A 22,895-nucleotide genomic window follows, 5' to 3' on the forward strand; every position below is an offset into this window, starting at 1 on the left:
TAGATTATATCTCCAGTTGCCTGATGCCCTGCGTGCTCCTGGACTGTATGCACAAGAAGAAGAATAGGTCACTTTCCTTTCTTTTCTTTGATCCTTCCTCGGGTCTCCTGACAGCCTCACGACTCTGTCTGGAAGTGTTTGGTTTAGGTGAACGGTATGGGATTTTTTTTTTATAGGTTTTAGGTGAACTAATGAATACACACACACACTCGCACGCACCCACATACAAAAAAATAAAATAAAAAATAAAATAAAAAAATAAAAAGAGAGAGCAATGATGATGACGTCAAATCGGTAAAATTACCGAATGAACAATACTGAGCTCTCCAGAAAAAAAAAAGAAGAAGAAGAAGAAGAAGAATAGGTCACTTTCCTTTCTTTTCTTTGATCCTTCCTCGGGTCTCCTGACGGCCTCACGACTCTGGCTGGAAGTGTTCGGTTTTGGTGAACGGTATGGGATTTTTTTTATAGGTTTTAGGTGAACTAATGAATACACACACACACTCGCACGCACCCACATACAAAAAAATAAAAAATAAAATAAAAAAAATAAAATAAAAAAAATAAAAAGAGAGAGCAATGATGATGACATGTCAAATCGGTAAAATTACCGAATGAACAATACTGAGCTCTCCAGAAAAAAAAAAAAAAAAAGAAGAAGAAGAAGAATAGGTCACTTGCCTTTCTTTTCTTTGATCCTTCCTCAGGTCTCCTGACGGCCTCACGACTCTGGTTGGAAGTGTTCGGTTTAGGTGAACGGTATTGGATTTTTTTAATAGGTTTTAGGTGAACTAATGAATACACACACACACTCGCACGCACCCACATACAAAAAAATAAAAAATAAAATAAAAAAATAAAAAGAGAGAGCAATGATGATGACATGTCAAATCGGTAAAATTACCAAATGAACAATACTGAGCTCTCCAGAAAAAAAAAAAGAAGAAGTAGAAGAAGAAGAATAGGTCACTTTGCTTTCTTTTCTTTGATCCTTCCTCGGGTCTCCTGACGGCCTCACGACTCTGGCTGGAAGTGTTCGGTTTAGGTGAACGGTATGGGATTTTTTAATAGGTTTTAGGTGAACTAATGAATACACACACACACACACACTCTCATACACATTCAAAAATAATAATAAATAAAATAAAAAAATAAAAATAAAAAAAATAAAAAGAGAGAGCAATGATGATGACATGTCAAATCGGTAAAATTACAGAATGAACAATACTGAGCTCTCCAGGAAAAAAAAAGAAAGAAAAAAAAGAAGAAGAAGAATAGGTCAATACAGGAGTATTTGAAGAGTCCGTATTATCAGATTAGCAATCCTCCCATCTCGTATGAGCTTTACCATCCTTGCGCCAGACATGCCAGGTCAAACATCGTCCGTGTTGGCGGCGGCGTGGCACAAAGTCATTGTCATACCGGCGCTTATGTTTCAAAAGGCCGGCGGGATGATAATTATAGGATATAATAGACATGCAAACAAAGAGTTCCCAGCTCGGCCTTGTTTGACTCGAACTGACCACTTAACCAATCAAGACCAATTAGCTCAGAGCAGTAAGCATGCGTATAATAACAGCCTTGCTTTTATTAAATGTCTTCAGCTGGCTTCCCCGGGTGGAAAAGATCCAGCGCTAACCCTGGCAAACATTCATTTCACATCCCTTGAAGCAGTCCATTTCAACTTGACGCTCAATTTTTCCGCTTATTTCTACCACACTAGTTGGATATAAAATAATGCTAAAAAATGCACTTAAGGACGTCTGCAGTACAGTACATAATTTTTTTTTTTTCAAGCCATTGCTCTGTATTGTTTTTTACAGTATATTTACTATAATGTCCCCAACTGACAAACTGCGACCAAACCTGTATCATGTTTTCAGGCTGCATTATTGTTTTTTTTAACCAAACCACAAAAACTTGGTGCGATTGTCAATGAAGAACCAGATGCCACAAAGAAGAGGAAAGGTTGCTGTTGGCAAATTTGAGCGCCATCAACCATCAACATCTCCTCGGTCAATCATTTTTGTGAAAATAACATACCCCATATATATAGATATATATATATATATTAGGGGTGTTAAAAAAATCAATTCGGCAATATATCGCGATATTACAGCCCGCAATTCTCGAACCGATTCGATATGCGGCCGAATCGATTTTTAAACATCAATTTTTTTTATGGGAATATTCAACAAAACGTCTTACTTAGGGTTAGGATTCACACATTAAGCATGGAAGAATGTTATATTAATTGAACATTAACTCTTAATATTTTATTTCAGTGCTGTTCAAACATGAAACGTTAAATGCAGTGGCTTCAGTTATAAGCCTGAATTTTCAGATAAATAAATACATTTCCATACAATTCTTACAATGTACATGTAGAAGTTTACTGATTAGTATTTTCTAAATTTGAGTAAAAAAAAAAAATAATCATAATAATCTATTTATAGATCCGTACCGGGATTAATCGGTCTCGAATCGAATGGCGACCTATGAATTGTGATACGAATCGAATCGCCAGGTACTAGGCAATTTACACCCCTAATATATATATATATGAAATTGACCAACATGGAAGGTTTCCGCCCGGCGCCAGGGACTGTACTGTTCGTCTCTAGCTCAAACGTCAGATGTAATATGAGTCCAAGTTCGCTCAAGCGTAAACGAGAGCGGAAAGGCAGCAAACTCACGGGTGGCAAACATGTAACCTGCAGGAATGCTCATGTCAAAGGCGCACACGCACACACACAGCAGGTTGTAAAGACACCAGAAGCAACATGCGCACGCAGCAGCTGCCACCAACCTGCTGCACGAGCTCGGGCCTCCCTGGGTTTGTGCTCAACATCGAGTTACAAACGATCGTTTTTAAAAACAATTCGGGTTACGCACAACATTTTTTTTTTTTTTTAGAAAAATGACCTTTATTTGCATACACTTTTCAATCTAACGAGCGCTCTTGGCATGGATGAGCTTGCACGAATTTATTGTTGTTAACTGAAAAATAGTTGTATCCCTCAAGTGGCCAAAGGCGGAAAGCCGTTGCATATTTAAGCGGAAGTTCCACCTCTAAATCTAATATTTTGTGATACAAGTCCAAAAACATTGATGTCACTAGACAGGAAGTGGCAAAATGGCCGCCTTCTGATATTGATTTAAAAAAAAAAAAACTGCTCGATTTTGCTGCTTAACTCATATTCCACTAATCCAATATTAACCACAATACTTTATTTAGACTAGTGGAGCTGCACAGAACATATTATTGTCAACAATTTTTGGGGGCGGTTGACTTCCCCTTTCAAGTTAACAAGCAATAACAGTTATGTTTTTAAAGTGTTTTATTATAATAGAGTGTTGACTCATTTCTGTATTACATTACATTTTTAACCACACACTGGTTAAAATTAAAAATATATATAAATTAGTTTTGGTGCTGGAACAGATTAATTGCATTTCCATTCATTTCAGTGGGAAAAATTTCCTTGGTATATGAACGTTCCAAGTTATAAACTGGCTCAGGGAAGCAATTAACAACTTCCACTGTATATATTAAGTCCATTTTTCAAGTAGATAAGGATGAGCTTGTGCACTGAATTCAGCCTGGAATTGAAAAGGCAGGAAGTCTCGGACAATAGAATGAATCAGACAAAGCATATAAATGCGAGTTTTGTACAAAAAAAAAAGGGAGGGAGGGGGGGGGGGGGGTCAACCAAGTTTCTACCAGTCATTTGACGAAGGCAAATCTTGCTCTCTGGCTTCTATAAAAAATAAAATAAAAAAAAAGTGGTACAGACGACGCCACTTCATATCACTGTCAATCACAACTGAGCATTATTATTATTATTATTATTATCTTGTATTGGCTCTCATTAGATTGGCATCATTAAAATCCTAATTACAGGCTCCGAGGTGCCCGCCATGCTAATTGGAGCCAATGTGACCCGCCAAATTGTGTCCCCTCCCTCATGAAATTCCCATCAGGGTTTTGCTTCATTTCATCCCACAGCGTTTTCGCTCTCCCTCCAGTAGCGGCGCGCCCGGGTTTTACAAAACAGACGGTCGGGGGGTGGGGGGTGGGGGTGCTGTATGATGGGATGTTCCTGCTTCCACCTTCTGTCGGGGAAGCTCTCGGCCCAGCGTGACAGAGCCTCGCATCAAATAAAGCCGCTGGGGAATCTGGGGGAAAGCGTTCCCGAGATAGAAATAGAGATTACGCTCAAATTTGAGGCACCTTGAAGACGGAGATAATCCTCGGTGCCGGGTGTACGCGGCGATCAGCCACAATATTTACACAACCGACACCAGCTTGAGGCACAATTAGGAGCCGACAATTGACCCGGCTCACTCTTTTCCCTCTCAGAGCTGCTTACCGATGACTTAAGAGGCGGTGATAATGAGAATGAGGTCATGATTGGGGGGTTGGGTGGGGGGGGGGGTAGCCATTGTGACAGATGTGGGTAGACGTACCGAGCTGCGCTGCCAAAATTGGTCTTAAAAAGCAAAAAAAAAAAAAAAGGAATTATATTACTTTAAGCACATCTAACTACCAGCACAACAGGAAAATGTAGCGTGTCTTAAAATGATCCATCCATTTTCTAGACTGCTCATCCTCATTAAGTAGTTTATTTGTCCTACCTACACAAATAGAATAATATACTTCTTATTATAAGCTGAACAGTAATAAAATAAAACACTTTAATCCCTAGGCGTTATTGTGACCATTTTTTGGCTTTTTGTTGTTTCTGACCAAGCCATTTCAAAATAAAATACTGCCCACGGGTTAAACGACAGAGTGAGTATTTCTGTCGATGTACCTTTTTTTTCTTTTTTTTTCGGGAGAGCTCAGTATTGTTGTTTCGGCACATCATCATTGCTCTCTCTCTAAAAAATAAATAAAAAATAAAAAATAAAATAAAAAAAATAAGCGCAATGATGATGACATGTCAAATGGGTAAAATTACCGAATGAACAATACTGAGCTCTCCAGAAAAAAGAAAAAAAAGAAGAAAAAAATCATTGCTCTGTCTCTTTTTTTTCTTAATTAATTTTTATTTTGGATGTGGGTGAGTATGTGCATGTGCGCGTGTGTACTCATTAATTCTTCTATTAAAAATCCCATACCGTTCGCCTTAACCGAATACTTCAGAATCCAGCCAGAGTCGTGAGGTTGTCAGGAGACCCGAGGAAGGATCAAAGAAAAGAAAGGAAAGTGAAATCCAGCACCGACCAGACATTAACTACTACGTGCAGGTGTACCTTTTTTTTTTCTTTTTTTCTGGAGAGCTCAGTATTGTTCATTTGGTAATTTTACCGATTTGACATTTTTTTAATCAAATTTTTTGTATGTGGCTGAGTATGTGTATGTGCGTGCGTGTGAGTGTGTGTGTATTCATTAGTTCACCTAAAAACTATAATAAAAAAAAAATCCCATACCGTTCGCCTTAACCTAATACTTCAGAATCCAGCCAGAGTCGTGAGGTTGTCAGGAGACCCGAGGAAGGATCAAAGAAAAGAAAGGAAAGTGAAATCCAGCACCGACCAGACATTAACTACTACGTGCAGGTGTACCTTTTTTTTTCTTTTTTTTCTGGAGAGCTCAGTATTGTTCAACATTGTAATTTTACCGATTTGACATTTTTTTAATTAATTTTTTTGTATGTGGGTGAGTATGTGTATGTGCGTGCGTGTATTCATTAGTTCACCTAAAACCTATAAAAAAAAAAAAATCCCATACCGTTCGCCTTAACCGAATACTTCAGAATCCAGCCAGAGTCGTGAGGTTGTCAGGAGACCCGAGGAAGGATCAAAGAAAAGAAAGGAAAGTGAAGTGAAATCCAGCACCGACCAGACATTACCGACTACGTGCAGGTGTACCTAATGGAGTGGGCAATGCGAGTGTTTATCAAACCCCCACCTGCCTGCATCCGCTTTCAATCGCAAAGAAGGCGAGTGGGCGAGAGACAGAGAGAGAGAGAGCAGCAACTCTCCAGAAAGCCTGATCGCTTTCATATCCTAATAAAGTCAGAGGATTTGGAAAGCATTTTATTTGACTAGCACACTCGATGTCTTCAAAATAAATCAATTCTAACGTTTTCAACTAACCACTTCTGCCTTCCTTTATTACTAATAACGTCAAATGATCAGTAAAGATAATGGCTGCAAGCATGTAAAGACTGAGAACAACGTACAGTAGTACGCGTTCAACTGTTTTTCGTTAGAGCGCCTCGTTGCTGGCTGTGAGTAAATTTGCATGTCATTCAGAGAAAGACATAATTAAGAGCATGGATTTTTATTAATTTTTTTCAAATGTCTAATTTAACAGTCAGCGTGGATGCTTTAGAGTGCCTCGTTGTCACGCCCACAGCTTGATTTTTCATAATTTTGAAGTCTCATTTTTTATACTTTAATCAAATTTGGCAGGGGGCTTAATAGCATAATAGTACATATTAGCTCAAAAATAAATGCAATACAGCTTGCCATGAATACGAGTCGAGTTTAGTATCAAACTGAGCTCATTTTTATGTGTTCCTTCCTCTTTTCCAGACTCCCACACAGTCACCCCCGCCGCCGCACTAATTGCTAATCGACGTGACTCAGAAATGTGCCGCTCACTTTCTTTGCCTTTTTCCTTTTTCCCTCTGAATAACAACAGGCAAGCTTCGACGCCGTCAACACTCGCTAAGTCCATCCTGCGTCAAGTTGATGCACGGAATACATTTCCCCGTCTTGTGGGCGGAAGCCTTTCTGTCGTTGTTACAGTAATTGGCTCGGCTCGGGAAAGAGAGAGTAGCCATATTCCTGTCCAGGTGAGGCGTGTGTGCTGTGAGAACGGCTTAGTGCGGAGGGGAAGACGACACAATCTGGAAATTTGTTAGGAGTTCAGGTGGGAACCCATCTGGATCATGAGTCCAGGCATTTTATAGGGCAGGGGAACTGACGAGAGTTCACGAGGAATCGGTTAACGCTAGCCAAGGGTGTTAACATCATTTCTAATTATTCACATTAGAAACAACAATTTTTTGATGATTTCTAACAACAACCAAACCACTGGAAGACGTGCACCGGGATTCCAGTCTGGGTTTCCAGGGAAACGTAAGCGGGAACTCTCAGCCATGACAGTGAGGCTGAAGAAGGACACGACGGGGAAGTTGGGAAGGAAAACAAAAGCCCTCTGTTTTGCCAAGACAAAACTGGAAGGACATGCAAGGAACGTCTGTTGGGTTTTTGCACAACAAACTAAAGGATTGACACTAAGGTTATTTAAAAAAAAAAAAACAACGTCGCTACTTTTAGCTCTTTTTAGTCAGTGTCCACTAAGCTAACGCTGTCATCTGCCAACATGGAAGACATTAGAGGAAACATTGGATGATGATCTTATCCATGGAGAGACACGGGAATCCAAAGCAACTTTATGCTTGGCACAAGTGACTTTAATGTTTATGGCTTCAATCGGCCATCAAATAGGACAAAGGCTGTGGGGGCTAGTTTGTGATCGGTAGAACTTTAATTGATACATTGTTGGTATATGCACACTGGGGGCTGACATTTTTATTCAAATTAAACAGTTTTGTGTTTGAATTTGGCCGATTGAATGGTGAGAATATGAGCTGAGAAACCCGCATGGATTTAAAAATAAAATGCCAATGAAAACATGGCGGCATTCCGCTAGTTATACACTGAATGCCTTGTAATCAATTAATTAAGCAATTAGAGCATCATAGCAGCAAATCGCAGTGCTGCTGTAACTTCCAAGTACCCCAATTTACAACTTTTTCGAGTTATCAGCCTTTGTCTGGCGTTAGAGCATATTTTGTAAAAATGTTTTTGGTTTTTTTTACATTTGGGAAAAATTCATTCATAAGATGCATGATAACTTTCTGTTCATTTTCCCTTTATGTTCATTGGAGCAGAAATGAGCGAGCGTGACGTTAAAATTCCGAGAAATTAAAGTAAAATTATTATTTTTCTAACCGACTATACGTTCAAACATGACTAATATAACAGCAACCTATTAAGTCACTTGGTAGTGAAACTCTTCTTTATCATGAATGTCTGCATTACACTGCCCCCTGGTGGCCAAGGCACACATACCAGACTGAGCACAGGCATTAGTACACAAAATCATGGTGTACAGTGTTTAATTTTAACATTCTATTTTATTTTTTTTTTATATACAACACAAGATTGTATAGTACTATCGTTCTAACAAAATCAGGTTAGTTCTGATTGGATTTCAAGTGTAGGCTACCATACAAATACGATTACAGTATTATGACTAGGAGTCATTTGTCAGTATAGACGAACGGCCCAATAATGACTGTCTCATGTTATAATGATACCCGGTTCCATTTTCTGTCCCCATAAGGCCCACTTGGCCGGGAATCTTCAACTCACTGCTGTTATTAATAACACTTACAGTACATCCTCCGAACACAAGACAGTAACACAGCAAAAAGTGTCATCCGAACCCCCGTCAGTGACAAAATGATTTATGTAAGACAGCCAAGAGCGATTAGCGGTCCCGGGACGGCCGCGCTGGATGACAAGCAACGGGTTAAATTCACATGAAAAGGAGGACATGAGGAAAAACGAAGCTGGGACGGCAGATGATTTACAGCGCGGACGCTTCTGGAGTGTCTCGAACAAGCGGCGACGAGATAGACGACGAGAAAAGTTCTGCTCACATGTGCAAACAATTTCCCGCCACAGGACAACTGGGGGCCAAACGAACTGTCTGTTCTGCATGTGAAGCGTGAACAAAATGCCTTTCACATTATGTCAGGGACATGGAGACAGACACACACACACACACACTAGTGGTTATGCAAATAATGACAAGATCTATAGATCATAGCTGCACTGCTTTTAGTATGTGCTATGTGAACATAAGATTTTTTTTTTTGGTCCAATCAGATTCAAAAACAGTTTACTTATTTATGTTCTCTTTTATTATAATTGTATATTAATATACACTACAGTACTTTTTTTTTTTTGTTAAATAGAACATAGCACCTCCTAGCATGAATTAGCTACTCGTTTTAATTCTGTGTAGATTTCCTTTTTATCGCGTTTTTGTATTTCTATCACCATTTGTGTCAGACAATACAGTATTCGATTCTATTCTAAAAACAAGTAACAAAAACTTGTGGTGGGATTTAATGGCATTTAATTCAATATATTTGGGGGTTTTAACTCATTCACTGCCATTGACGCCTAATTTTTAATAATCTTTTGTTGTTTTTAATCGTGAGTTAACGAGTGAAGTCACGCGATTAATTACAATTAATTTTAATCACCTGACGCCCCTACTTTTTAATAATCTTTTCTTCTTCTTCTTTAAAAAAAAAAAAAAAAAGATTTAAGAAGAAATAGGGGCGTCAGGCGATTGGAATTTGTAATCGTAATTAATCGCATGATTTCACTAGTTAACTCGCAATTAATCACAAATGTTATATCTGTTCTAAATGTACAATAAAAACAATCTAGGTTTTCATACTCTTGTTAACAAAAGTGGGAAAAAATGTTAAACTAATAGAAATAGTTCAAATGAATTTTTGACGTTTATAGCCGTCAATGGCAGTGAATGAATAAAAAAGAAAAAGAAAAGATTAAAAATTTGGCGCTCCAGGCGACTAAAATTTGAATCGGAATTAATCGCATGACTTTAATAGTTAACTCACGATTAATCACAAATTTAATATCTGTATCTCAGGTTTTTCTGTGGTAGGAAACAAATGAACTGTTGAGTTTAATTATGTCCACTGGAGGGCGCTCTGACAACCACTTAAATGAGTGAAATTTGTCTGCTACTCAGGATTTGATGGCAAAAATTTTGCACTCATTTTTGCTATAAGAAATTTGAGATTGCTCTACCATAAGATAATAATAAATGGGAATATTTTCAGAATGTACATGTAATTATTTGTATTTAAAAAACGTGAACGTAAAAGTAGACCCTACAAGTAAAAGTAATCTTTTTCGTCTGTTAACTCATTCACTGCCATAAATTCATTAAAAAAAAAAGATTATTAAAAATTATGGGCGACAGGCAATTAAAATGTTTAATTAATCGTATTACTTCACTAGTTAACTCACAATTAATCGCAAAATTGATATCTGTTCTAAATGTACAATAAAAAATATTATAGGTTTTCATACTCTTGTTAACAAAAGTGGGGGAAAAAATGTTAAACTAATAGAAATAGTTCAAATGAAATTTCGACGTCTATAGCCGTCAATGGCAGTGAATGAATTAAAAAGAAAAGATAAAAAAATTTGGAGCATCAGGCGATTAAAATTTGAATCGTATTTAATCGCATGACTTTAATAGTTAACTCACGATTAATCACACATTTTATATCTCTTCTAAATGTACAATAAAAAAAATTATAGGTTTTTATACTCTTTAAAAAAATGTTAAACTAATAGAAATAGTTCAAATGAAACTTTGACGTCTATAGCCGTCAATGGCAGTGAATGAATTAATATTATTTGTACTGGGAGGTTACAACGGCTGGAGAGAGAATGGTCTGTCCACGGTCGCACAAACACAGGAAGCCTATTAAAGCGCCATGGTTTTGCATGCTCCAGTGTGTCAAAGTGGTGTTATTATGCAAGCAGTCAGCACATTTCCTCTTTTTTAATCTTTATTTCTTCGTGCCGACGCCCTGGGCTTGCTCGCAGGGGAAACTGTTGAGCCGGGAGTAATTATATTAAAATTGATCCCCGGTACATTTACAAGGAAGCTGCTCAATATGAAAAGTATCAACAAAAATATCTCAGATAGTCAGCGGAGTCATAAAACGGGAACCCTCGTGTGTATTATTAGACTTTTCGCTGCTTTGACCTCATCAATATTAGATTCGTAAAAAGCTGACGACGTAAACGGTGAACTTTTATCCTTATTCGACGTCTGCGTTTCTTTTTCGTCGCGGTCTGGTTCTAAAACGCGCGGGGGGAGGACTGCTTTGGAAGCTGCTGAGCTGCGGGGAAACGAGCTCATTCATTTGTCCAATCGCAGCAAGAGAGGACGCACAGCAGGATCCAAGCGGCAATTACGCTACCATTCATTTCGGAATTTATATCACGGTGCTCCTCACACGTGAATCGCCACCTGCGATTTGGTGATCTTCACTTCGTAGGCCCAGGTGTGTCCGCCTGGCTCCTCTGGGATGTCTGCCGCTCAACATTCGAAGGAAAACAAAAGCGTCTTCAGGCCCCCGGCCATCTATCGAGGGCTCTGCTCATAAATGTCAGCCCTGGAGAAATTAAATGGCACTATTTCTCTGTGTTATTGGGCTGGGATGAACCTTTGATTGAGGAGGAATCAAACTGGGCTCCTTGTCCGGCATAATCATAAAATGCCTGCAGCTGGCTAAGAGGAGAAGATGGCGAAAAGGAAGTTCATCAAGTCGATGGATGGGGCTATTGGATGGATTGTATTGCTCTTAAATACTAGACATCATTTAGAAGCCGCTGGACAGAGTTGGCGGACTAACAGTCTTCAAACAGTAAAAGCATGTAGGAAGTAGAAAGGATGTTCCAAGATCGTATCAATGACTAGAAACTCCACTGAGGTCAAACAATGCTAATTTGGAATAAAAACACATCACATTTATGAGAGAACCAGTCGTCACTATTCGACAAATTCAAGTTAACGTTTAATGTACTATATCATATGATATAAAAGCTCTTTACTAGCTAACTAGTTTGGCTAACTTAGGGCGTTACTTCACAAAGAGCAGAGAAGTAGGTACTCGATTTATGAGAAATAATTACTTTTACTGTTAAAGCCTATTATATTCAGATTTTTTTTAGGATAGCGCTGTCTTGGAAAGAGTGTTTGCAACCAGCTACGAAAGTTAGCAATTTGCTACTAGCTAACTAGCATGGCTAAAATCAGTTCCTCCCCGCTCTGATGTTACGTCACATAGAGCACAGAAGTGGCTAGTCATTTTCTGAGAAATAAGTACTGCTGTAACCTACTATATTTCGATTTTTTAGGATAGCACTGTCTTGGAAAGAGTGTTTGCAACCAGCTACAAAAGTTAGCAATTTGTTATTAGCTAACTAGCGTGGCTAAAATCAGTTCCTCCCCGCTCTGATGTTACGTCACATAGAGCACAGAAGTGGCTAGTCATTTTCTGAGAAATAAGTACTGCTGTAACCTACTATATTTTGATTTTTTAGGATAGCGCTGTCTTGGAAAGAGTGTTTGCAACCAGCTATGAAAGTTAGCAATTTGCTACTAGCTAACTAGCATGGCTAAAATCAGTTCCTCCCCGCTCTGATGTTACGTCACATAGAGCACAGAAGTGGCTAGTCATTTTTTGAGAAATAAGTACTGCTGTAACCTACTATATTTTGATTTTTTAGGATAGCGCTGTCTTGGAAAGAGTGTTTGCAACCAGCTACAAAAGTTAGCATGTCTACAGTTGTTGACATAGAACTGCATATATGCTACGAGCTAACTAGCATGGCTAAAATCAGTTCAGAAGTGGCTAGTCATTTTCTGAGAAATAAGTACTGCTGTAATCTACCATACTTTGATTTTATTTTGAAAAAAAGGGCAACTGTTTATTTTCTATATACATTTAATAATGTACCTACGGAGCCTAGCTATTCAACGAGAGTCACGGTGACCTGAACATTTAAAAATGAGAGCAGTCATTGCAATACAGTGATAATGTGAAGCCAAAAAAATTTTGCTGAGGTTATTCATGCCCCGCAACAATTTGCCACCAAGCTCTTGGATAGTTTTGTCATCAAAAGCAAGACCTATCCACCAAGACATTATTCACATTGACTGCAAGTTAACCACTAATACAGTCTGCCCTCAATAGCAGAAACCAGGAGTTCACTGTCACGACAGATCGCACCCCAAATAATTCAAAGCCTTACAAAAGTCCTCATAAGTTTACAACGATGTTAATTATATTAATGTGCGCATAAATGACTTTTCTGCAGCTGCATGCAGTGTCCCAGCCACACAAAGGCTGTGAGAACCAGCGACATCTCCACCACAAAGACCACTCTTGTTTAGAAAGCCCGTAAATGCCAAATGTCGTAATGGAGGCGATGGGCCTCTTCTCGGCCGTTGAAGCCATTTAAAAACAATTTACACTGACTGGCAAGGTAGAAGAGAAGAAGAAATTCGCTCTCATCTCTCACTTTGTTTTCCACATCGCTAAAATAGCAACAACATTTCTCTTCATGAGAATTTGATATATGACAAAGAAAGGTACTTTAGTTAATGTTTGCTCCACGTCAAGGTCAGCTTACTAAAGATGGCTCTTGTTCTGGTTTTGAATGTGGAGATGGGACTGGGCTGCGGGCCGATTTTTGTGGGATACGGGGCTGATGGCTATCCAAAAATCTGTGACTTTTGGTTTTAACTTTTTTATTTAAAAAATTGCTTCACATTCCTTTACACTGATGAATTGTTTTTACTGTTGTTGTTGTGCCCATTGTTCGCTCATCTTTTCCTCGCCCACGTTGGCAAGCGGGGACTGAACCCCACTGTGAGATTCAGTTGGTTGTCTTACGATGTAAATGTCTTGGCTCAGAATCTGCTCAAGATAACTTCTGCGCTATATAAATAAAATTGATGACTTTTCAAATAAATTAAAGTCAAAGTGTTGTTCACACCTTCCGGCCCAGATGCCAATCGATGAATACAGCTTCCGTTTCAACAAACCAGCAACATAATGCTTTAGTCACAACGCCTACTGTGGTGAGTCGGTTCCAAAAAGGAAACCAAACAACAACAAATAACCAAATGAGGTGCTCAACGCAACCAGGTGGCGCACCTGCGTGCGTAAAGAAGACACGCAGAGGTGCGTCACGGCCACCTACGGTGAGAACAATAACTTGTCTCCCCATCATGTGGATGGTCGGGACTGGGTGGCACAAAGAGGGTGTGGACGCTTCGGCTACTTACGCTGCTGTTCTCCCCCGTCCAGTGGACCATCGCCTGGTTGTGCGTCGCATCTCCTTTGAGCACGAACGAGCTGCTTTGCAGGGACATTTGTTTTCCCCGGGACAGCGCTCTCCTGCGACGAGGGGAGCCTTCCGAACCCTCGGCACCGGTCGCGTCCTCACCTCCATCCGCCGGGGAACCTTCCGCGCGTCCTCCGCGTCCCAGGTCCGGCCCGCGGTGGTCCCCGACGCGCCCGCGGTCACAGCGCGCGGGACCCGTCATGGCGGTCACCGTCGAGACGGTTAAGAGCAAAAGGCAGAGGCGCGCGGAGGCGGGGAGCGCTGCTTTGGCCATGCTTTTGGCCCGGAGAGGGAGCAGGAGACTGAAGGAAGATGGATAGGTGTGTACTGCGAGCTGAGCGAGGGAGTGTGCGAGGGAGGCGGGGGGTAACAACGTGGCCAAAGTGGACCACAAGACGGCGCACTGGCGCCCCCTGCTGCTGAGCCCCCAAACCACGACTGAGCTACACAACACAATCAGCCGCGTCATCTTCAATATTCAGAAGGGGGAAATTACGTATAGTATACTCACATCACATGTTATTATTTTTTCCTCACAGAGCATAATATTTACCATTTCAGCGTTTTTGCATTATTTTTTATGGAGTTTTCTGTTTTATTTTGTGTGTGTGTGTGTTTTTTTTAACAAACCTTTTCAATAAGCTAGAGTTGCTGACTTTCACCATTCAACTCAACACTATATTTATAGAGCACTTTAAAACCACCACTGTTTTCTCAAGATGAAACCCAGGAGCAGCAGATACAATGAAAACAGCAGAGGCCCCAGAATTGAACCCTGTGAGACACTATACGTTCTGTTATATATGTGAATTCATATTGCACATATTCGTCCCAAAAACTTTTTTTTTTAGGGCCTACGATAATAAAGAAATCACACGACGTACCATCATAACAACCACAAGTCAACTAACGAGCGTACCAAATTCCCTGGAGCACAGATAGGCCAAGAAATGTAAAGTGATCACCTGCAGCCAGTGATGGGCAAGCGGAGCATATCATCACCAATTATTTGAGTCGGGCATGTGTTTGACCTCCGCTGAACCCCTGAGACTGACTCACTCAACCCCTGGGGCTCTATCGAACCCAGGTTAAGAACCACTGTCTTAGTTGCTTCGTATTTAAACGTAGCTTTAAACCGTAACCAACAATTAAATAGCTCTTTTTTTTTTAATTCACACAGAAAAAAAGAGACGTTTACTTTTGCATTTGAACTAAAAAAAAAAATCGAAAAGGTAATTTTGAGCCAATTTGTAGTTTCAGAAGTGCCACAATAACAGATTTTCACATCAGAGATATTTCATTTTGTAACAGCGGGTTGTTATCTGCTGCCCAGCAAGGAGGAAGAACAGCGGCATTAATATTTGATGGCGGTGAGAGACATTTAATATTTGAGGAGTCATCGTCACCTTCTCACTTTTTTGGTCTTTCTTTGATATGTTTTGGTCTCTCTTTTCACCTCACCTCAAAATGTTGCTTTTTAAATTATTCAGCAGAACACAAAACTTAATGATATGGAATAGTGCAGCCAGCATTACTAACATGGGTCAAAATGAATAATGTAAACCGGAACAGATCACAGACTTTGCACATTTGATTGTTATCCTATTACTGCTCCTTTCAAAGGACATTCAGGAGACAAAGTTAAAACACGCAATCTTCCACGCACAGAAGACGAATTAATGGGATGTTCCACGGCAATAATGAGGTGGGCGACTACCTCGCACCTCGAAGTCATTCCCGTCCCCTTACTCACGCAGAAAAGCTCCGCCTCGGCTGTCACGCCGTGTCATCCGGAGTTACAAGTGATGCGTTTAATGACTCACCTTTCGCCCACGGGATCCCCAGCAAGGCCACAGCGCACAGATGCTGCCCTTCGCCAGGCTTGAAGGATAACGGCGCCTGAATGAGAGAAAACAATCAGATGCAGAAAACTAGTGCTTTGGTGACATCTTTTTTTGCATGTTGGTGCCAAGGAACTATGTTGAAGTGAGGGAAGGAGCTCCTATTAGACATAGCTAGCTCTGGCTAATATAAAAGTAATGCTTTGACATCATCTGAAGGCATCTATAAGCAATTATAAACATTTTGAAGGTGTCACAATGATGATATCTCAATTGTGAAATTTGGGCCTGTTTAGTTGGTTCAACACAAAGGTGATAGAGTTGCAGGAATTCAAGACAACAGCACCATCTATTGGAAGAGTATGTCATTATTCTGCCTATATTGTGTTACTATGGCATGCGTTGCTGCCTAGACCTCTGGCCTGAAATATTATGGTATGTATGGAAAATAACACTCTTTTACTCTTAAAAAAACTGATTAAAAAATATACACTAATGGCATAATTAAACAGAATGTTAAGCATTAAGCAAAGCAGTTTGTGCATCAGTATTAATTCAATGTGACTTGGCCATCACGGGGCAGTACAACACAGCCATACAGAAAAAAAAACAAAGAAGACATTCACAGCTACCGTACCCAGTATACGGCAATATTAGTAGTTTTTTTTTCTGGGAGGATATATGAAATATGACAATGTGACTATCGATGCTATGCGTTAGCTCATTTATGGTTTTTATTTTATTTTATTTATTTTTTGCATTGTGAGTTAGCGTTTAGTTTTTTTCTAAATAAATTGTATTCTCCATTTTAATAAACTTTTTTTCAAGGGATTAGGAGTAAGGACAGAACTTAAATTTATTTAAACAATTAAATAGCTTATGCTTTTGGCTATTCACATTACTTATCTAATCAGTCATTCAACTTTTACCGGTGTATTCTTTTCAATTTAAATTATTTTAAAACACAAATATCAGTACTTTGACTCAAGTACAGGGTGGTTTTGAAAATACTTTCACCACGTTTGTACGTGAAAAAGCACATTATAAATAAAACTTCAGCAATATGTGTGACTACTACGACTATTATTCATAATTTAATACCATTATTGTTTATTTTATTACATAATTTGCACCCAATATTCAACTGCGGATGATTAACCTTTAAATCAACTGTCCTTGATCACGTGTGTAGGTTTTCACATTTGCTCTAGCGCAACCAAACTACATCGAGCAAGTCATCCCCTCTTCCAAATGCAATTGGTCGGACAACATACGTTCCGCCTCTTCTGACACCTGATTGGTTAGCCCTTATGACGACGGCCATCAGTTTCTAGTCTCCTGTCAAGCGTGTGTTCCAAGAAGGATTCTTGCTCGCCTAATTAAAGTCAGAAAATGGCGAATTTGTGCATACGGAGCTACTCACTCGGAGCTTTGCGCAACGTTTTAAGGTTAGCAACATTTCGATTTGACAAAAGTATGTCGATGTGTTCGGTGCGTGAATGGCGTGTGAACGTTAGCATCGTGAACTAGTATGATGACATAATTGCACATACTGGGAGTACCGTGCTGTTATATAAAGCGTATATTACCTTAATTGGTGGGGTTAATGCTGGAATTTAAAAAAAAGTGGATTATATAGTTCATCTGTTAGTCGAAGGATAGTTATCGAACACTCGCCGGGCGCGCAGGAAATGACGTCAATGCTATTGCATAATTACGTCAACTTGTTGCCCTGCAGTAATAAATACTGTTTTATTGTTTTTAAAATGTATTTTCCAAAATTAATAGCAACAAAACACTTTTATTTGTTAACTCTTTCTGTATCCGTGCAATGCATCATCAATAAATAATTTCTTTCTTTTTCCCAGAGCATCCCCGCGATGGTTATGCACAGCCGCCCAGCAGAAGAACGGACACGGCTCAGAGGCGTCCACCGAACCCGAACAGAGCACGACAGAGAAGGTCCTGGCCGAGAAGACGCAGCTGGAGGAGCAACTAAAAGAGATGACCGTAAGTCGGACACTGTCTGGTGTAACCAGCGCACCGACAAGTCTTACTTACCAGCTCAGTGGCCGAGTGGTTAGAGTGTCCGCCCTGAGACTGGAAGGTCGTGGGTTCGATTCCCGGCTGGGTCATACCAAAGACTATAAAAATGGGACCGATTGCCACTCTGCTTGACACTCAGCATTAAGGGTTGGAATTGGGAGGTTAGATCACCACATGATTCCCAAGCGCGGCGCTGCTGCTGCTCACCGCTCCCTCAGGGGATGGGTCAAACGCGGAGAACAAATTTCGCCCCACTTAGATGGGTGTGACAATCAGTGGATCTTATCTTATCTTACATGATGACTCTTTTGTCCCTCCACAGGACAAATACAAGCGAGCCTTGGCAGACACAGAGAACCTGCGGACAAGGACTCAGAGGATGATTCAGGAAGCTAAATTATACGGTAAACAACTCAACTGAAATGTTGTATTTAACTTATGTGCAATATATTGTGCGATATAATCAATATTTAACCAATTATTCCACCACCAGGTATCCAGGGCTTCTGCGAGGACCTGCTGGAGGTGGCTGACATTTTAGAGAAGGCCAAGGAAAGCGTGCCCAAGGAAGAAGTAACGAGCCAGAACCCTCACCTGAAGAACCTCTATGATGGCCTGGTGATAACTGAGGTCCAGATCCAGAAGGTGTTCACCAAGCACAACCTGGTCAAGCTCAACCCGTACGGCCACAAGTTCGACCCGTATGAGCACGAGGCGCTGTTCCACGCCCCCGCCGAGGGTAAGGAGCCTGGCACTGTCACCGCGGTAACCAAAGTGGGCTACAAGCTTCACGGGCGCACCCTCAGGCCGGCGTTGGTCGGCGTGGCTAAAGCCTCCTAAGAAAGACGAGGACCTCGCGGACATTTGTTCGCCATCACTGGACTGAACACCACAATAAACTGACCAAACTTTGACCTCAGTCCCGTCCTTGAATTTCTTAAGTTGGCAGGACCAGTGAGAACGCAGGCGTCACCAGCCATAAAAATTTGAATACAATTATAAGTGAACATTAAACAGAATTACAAGGTGTGTATTTCAAGCAACTTTGCCTTAGAAATGCCCATGTTAATGCTAACACAAGGTAAAACCCATAGACGCGCTTACGATTATCATTGGTAACCCATAACACAAGATACTATGAAGAGCACATGTAGTCGGACATCACAAGTTACATACATATGCATATATTCGTTATCTTCTGTAAAAACAACTGTTGCAACTTATCCAGTCATTGAAAGTAGCGTGACTCGTTTGTATGACTTTTACACTGACCCCCAGTGGCCAAAAGTGGGCACAACAGGAGCAACACATTGAATTAAATTGAAGTATGAAACCACGATGCACAAAGGGTAAACTTCTTTGCGTTCTATTTAATTATTACATAAAGAACAAACCTAAAGTACAATAATAGATAAAGTGCTTATATCCCTTATTTAAAAATATTTTAAAAAGTTTTAAGGTGGAATAGATAAATGGCATCCATTCAATCTTTCATTTCAATCAAACAAGTTTGACAGCCTTAAATTTAGAAGTTTCCATGTTTAATACATGTCAATATACATACGGCACTGCCACTCCAGGACAGCAAATCCCGCAGCTTCATCTGTGCAATACAAAATTCATTTTTTTTACTTACAAAAGCTATTAAAAAAATAATTGCATGACGGAAAATACTGTACAGGTCACAAGTAATTCATTTCCCCCCCGCCCAATTTATACATCATTTACAAAGGGTCAGACTAATTTGCGGGACAGGATTAAAAAAATGCTGTCGGGCAAAAAAGCTGAGAAAGGTTTCACTTCACAGTCCTAAATCGTTAATGACGAATAGCGGTGCAAAATTCTGGGAATTTTGCAACAATATTGACAGACCCAAAATACTGACAATTCACCCTGTCCTTTACAAACAGCAAAATATGGCTCTTTTGTCCTTAGTCTTGATATGAAAATACAGTAAACCCACACTGTATCGCATATTTTTAGGCGATCGTTTTTTTTGTTATACAGGCAAGACCTAATTTTGAATTGCGTGTCGTTAGTGTAGTACCACGATGTGCCACAACATTCCAGGCAGCACTGAGCTTGACTGGATGAAATGCAGCTTAATTAAGAGTAATAAGAGGCAGAGAAGGTCAAAATTGTGTAAAAATGAGGGCAATTTAATCGGGCAATATTAGCTCATTTGAAATTGTCAAAAGCCTGCAGATTTTTTTGCCAATTTTTTGGGCTTTTTTTTTTTTTTTTTTTACATTAACACATTACAACACAAGACTAAGATTCTAACATTCACCCCTCCAGAATAAAAAAGGCCTATTTTAGCCATTTTTTCCCTTGTGTAAAATACTGTAAGACAAAGTCAAAACATCTGCCTGTAATTCATGCATTAAGGTACCGAAAAATAAGTAATCAATTGTATATTTTTGTCTAATCAATTGGGCAATTAGTCTGTTATTGGAATTTTATTCAGCCAAATATCTGCATCAACATTAAGTAAAAAAATCAAATCAATATTGGTCGGGACCTAGTAAAAACAGCAAATCCTTTACAACTTACCGTCACATCCAAGCTAATTACATTAGCCCATCTAAGGGGTCTCACATTGCATGTTAGCATTAAGATACTGGACATTACAGTTTGTGGTTTGGTTGAACATTTTGGTATTAATAATAAATATGCAATGTAATACTTTGAAAAGTATATTTTAATACATTTAAGTGGCTTCTATTGAGTTGACTGACAACGTGTTTGAAGTAATACAAATTTAGATTTTCACCTATTGCGGGTGGGTCCAGAACACATCGTTTCACTGTACTTAACGTTCTCATATTATTCAACATACTAAAATAGTTCTCAAATGTGTAAAGGACATGTATTCTTCAAAATTGACTTTGGATCTAATATTTTTGCTGTCCATAAATCAGCCAAAAAAAAAGCTCTGTTCAAAACAGCCTGTTTTAGGGGTGTGTCATTTTATGTAATTAGCTGCACCTGGCCACGCCTGTTTTAGGGGTGTGTCATTTTATGTAATTAGCTGCACCTGGCCACGCCTAGGTCTCTCTCTCTCTCTCTCTCTCTCTCTCTCTCTCTAACTCTCTCTCTCTCTAACTCTCTCTCTCTCTGATTTCGGTCATGGTAGCCATGTGCTAATGTTGTGAATGAAAACGACTGGCCATGGGAGCAGAAGAAAAGAAAAATACAGACATGTATTTTACACATTTGACAACTATTTAAATGTGTGGAAACGTGGCATAACGTTTTACCACAAAAAAAAAAAAAGTAGCATAACGTTACTACAGAGACTATGTTGTAGTGTTATTTTGCGATTGTTTAGGCAATGGTTATTTTTGCCGCAACTTGCAAATCTCCCGCGAACATTATTTTGCCGTGAATGACTCCGATTTGCCGTGAATGCTTGTAGACATTTACAAATGTGCACATTTAAGCCACTGCGCGGTCGCAACGCGCAAGCCGTCTCGTTCGAGACCACTTAGCGGTCGGTTAGCATCACAAAGTCATGTCTAATTAACCACCGCGGATTGTATCTTGACAAAACAATACGCAACCGCTTCATATTATCCAACCACTGTCTGCTTTATCATATCTGACCTCTTTTAACCAAACTACCTCCACGCGACAAACGTAGCTCCCACTTTAGGCACTAAAAATACACTAGTAATATGGTAGAAGGTGCACATCTCTTATTGGGAAGGACAGGAAGGAAGGCTAAATCAAAAATGTTCAACTTGCATCTTTCCCGTTTGCAGTCGTGTCACACTGTTGGGGGCCGATCCATTGTGTTTAAACGTGTTGCTAATCCAGCTCTGAACTGGCTTTCACTAACAAAACAGTCCTTTGAGAAATAATGTCGGTACACGTCCTTCAAGAATAAAATGTATCCACTGTCTTCTCAAAGATTTGGGACGAAGGAAGCAACCACTTTTTCCTGATCAATGTTTCCTCTTTCCACGGAGCATTTGCGAGCAGGGAGAGAAAAAGAAAGGCGCGGCCAGCTTCTGGAATTTCAGTGGGCGTGACCAACCTTTACCAGAGGTGGTGCTGGGTCGAGTGCACTTCCGTGTCTTTTTGACATCACTATGTCACGGAAGTTTAATCTGCCCGTTTGAAGCACACATTTTAGAAAGGAGGAGAAAGCTAAAGAAGTCACGGGTGGACTTACCTGGTTGGATTGTAGGCAGTCTGGGGGATGCATATTATTGATAGAAAACCCCACTTAAAGTGCATTTTCATACGATGGGACCTTTAAAGCAGAAGGCCATTTTGTTCTGTACTGCCACCTGCTGTCAACTGAAATTGACATTACAGCGCCTTACGTGCGCAGCCTGCAAAGTCACTTTTCCTTTGACTCATTTCTGACAGGGCCAGAGCTGGAAATGCTGTTAGTAAGTTAAGCTGTGTGAGTGATGTAAATATTATTAAAAACGTTTTTAGATTTTTGAGGGTGCTTCTGGAATGCATTCCTCAGCATAAACGGGGGTGGGGGGCACTGTAGTTCTTCACCAGCGAGGGTTTTTCACTGTACACATTCACAATTCACAGTCAGTAGTATTGTCTCACCCTGTCTTGGGTCTAAACAGCGTCTCTGGATATCCAGCCGCTCTCAGTGAGGAAGGTGACGATGCGTTTCCTGAGGACTTTGTCCAGGTAGCTGGGCAAGCGGCTTTTGGAGGGGACACCCTGTCTTTTCTGCAGGTGGTCCTTAATGATGATGGTTTTGACGGTCAGGTAGCGCGCGGGGCTAAGGTTGAGGGAGTTGCACAGTACCTTCTCGCGGTCCGACAGCAGCTCAAACCCCGTCAAGTTCTCAATGGCAGCGAACTCGCCCTCTTTGGCTTCCTCCTTGATGGCGCAACCTGCTCCGAGCCCGCCAGGCGCGCCGCCGCCCCCTCCTCCGCCCGGCGCCGTCCCAGAGCCGATTCCGCCGCCTCGCTTGGAGACGACCACACTTTTGTTCTCCTTGCGCTTTTCCCGTTTGTGGCGCGCCGCCTC

The 22,895-nt window shown here is 40.4% G+C and overlaps 3 protein-coding genes across 8 annotated transcripts in view; 1 reads left to right on the plus strand and 2 right to left on the minus strand.

Annotated features, from left to right (window-relative positions):
- The window catches only part of sorcs2 (sortilin-related VPS10 domain containing receptor 2), an 87,936-nt gene extending 73,618 nt beyond the window's left edge, over positions 1–14,318 (minus strand). For all 5 annotated transcript variants that reach the window (XM_077543607.1, XM_077543606.1, XM_077543605.1 and 2 more), the window contains exon 1: positions 13,943–14,318. In XM_077543607.1, coding sequence (XP_077399733.1) covers positions 13,943–14,275 — 333 coding nt within the window. In that variant the 5' untranslated portion in view covers positions 14,276–14,318. The remainder of the gene's footprint in view (positions 1–13,942) is intronic.
- tada2b (transcriptional adaptor 2B) overlaps positions 1–22,895 on the minus strand; it is a 61,140-nt gene that overhangs the window by 36,480 nt on the left and 1,765 nt on the right. The window contains exons 2-3 of one of the 2 annotated variants that reach the window (XR_013288264.1): positions 22,464–22,895; positions 15,825–15,900 (exon numbers count right to left, since the gene is read on the minus strand). The exon at positions 22,464–22,895 is cut by the window's right edge and continues 759 nt beyond it. Coding sequence is in view for 1 of the 2 variants with exons in the window: in XM_077543608.1 (XP_077399734.1) it covers positions 22,476–22,895 (420 nt within the window). In the remaining variant the exon portion in view is untranslated. Of the gene's footprint in view, positions 1–15,824; positions 15,901–19,312 lie in introns of those variants that run through there. The other variant, XM_077543608.1, reaches the window with a different exon arrangement.
- Positions 17,123–18,907, plus strand: grpel1 (GrpE-like 1, mitochondrial). The gene is made up of 4 exons (XM_077543609.1): positions 17,123–17,290; positions 17,711–17,852; positions 18,211–18,292; positions 18,382–18,907. Exons 1-4 carry the CDS (start codon positions 17,235–17,237, stop codon positions 18,726–18,728), a joined length of 627 nt encoding a protein of 208 aa, XP_077399735.1. The 5' UTR covers positions 17,123–17,234; the 3' UTR covers positions 18,729–18,907.

This window comes from Vanacampus margaritifer, chromosome 15 (genome assembly GCF_051991255.1).
Source record: "Vanacampus margaritifer isolate UIUO_Vmar chromosome 15, RoL_Vmar_1.0, whole genome shotgun sequence".
NCBI lineage: Eukaryota > Metazoa > Chordata > Actinopteri > Syngnathiformes > Syngnathidae > Vanacampus > Vanacampus margaritifer.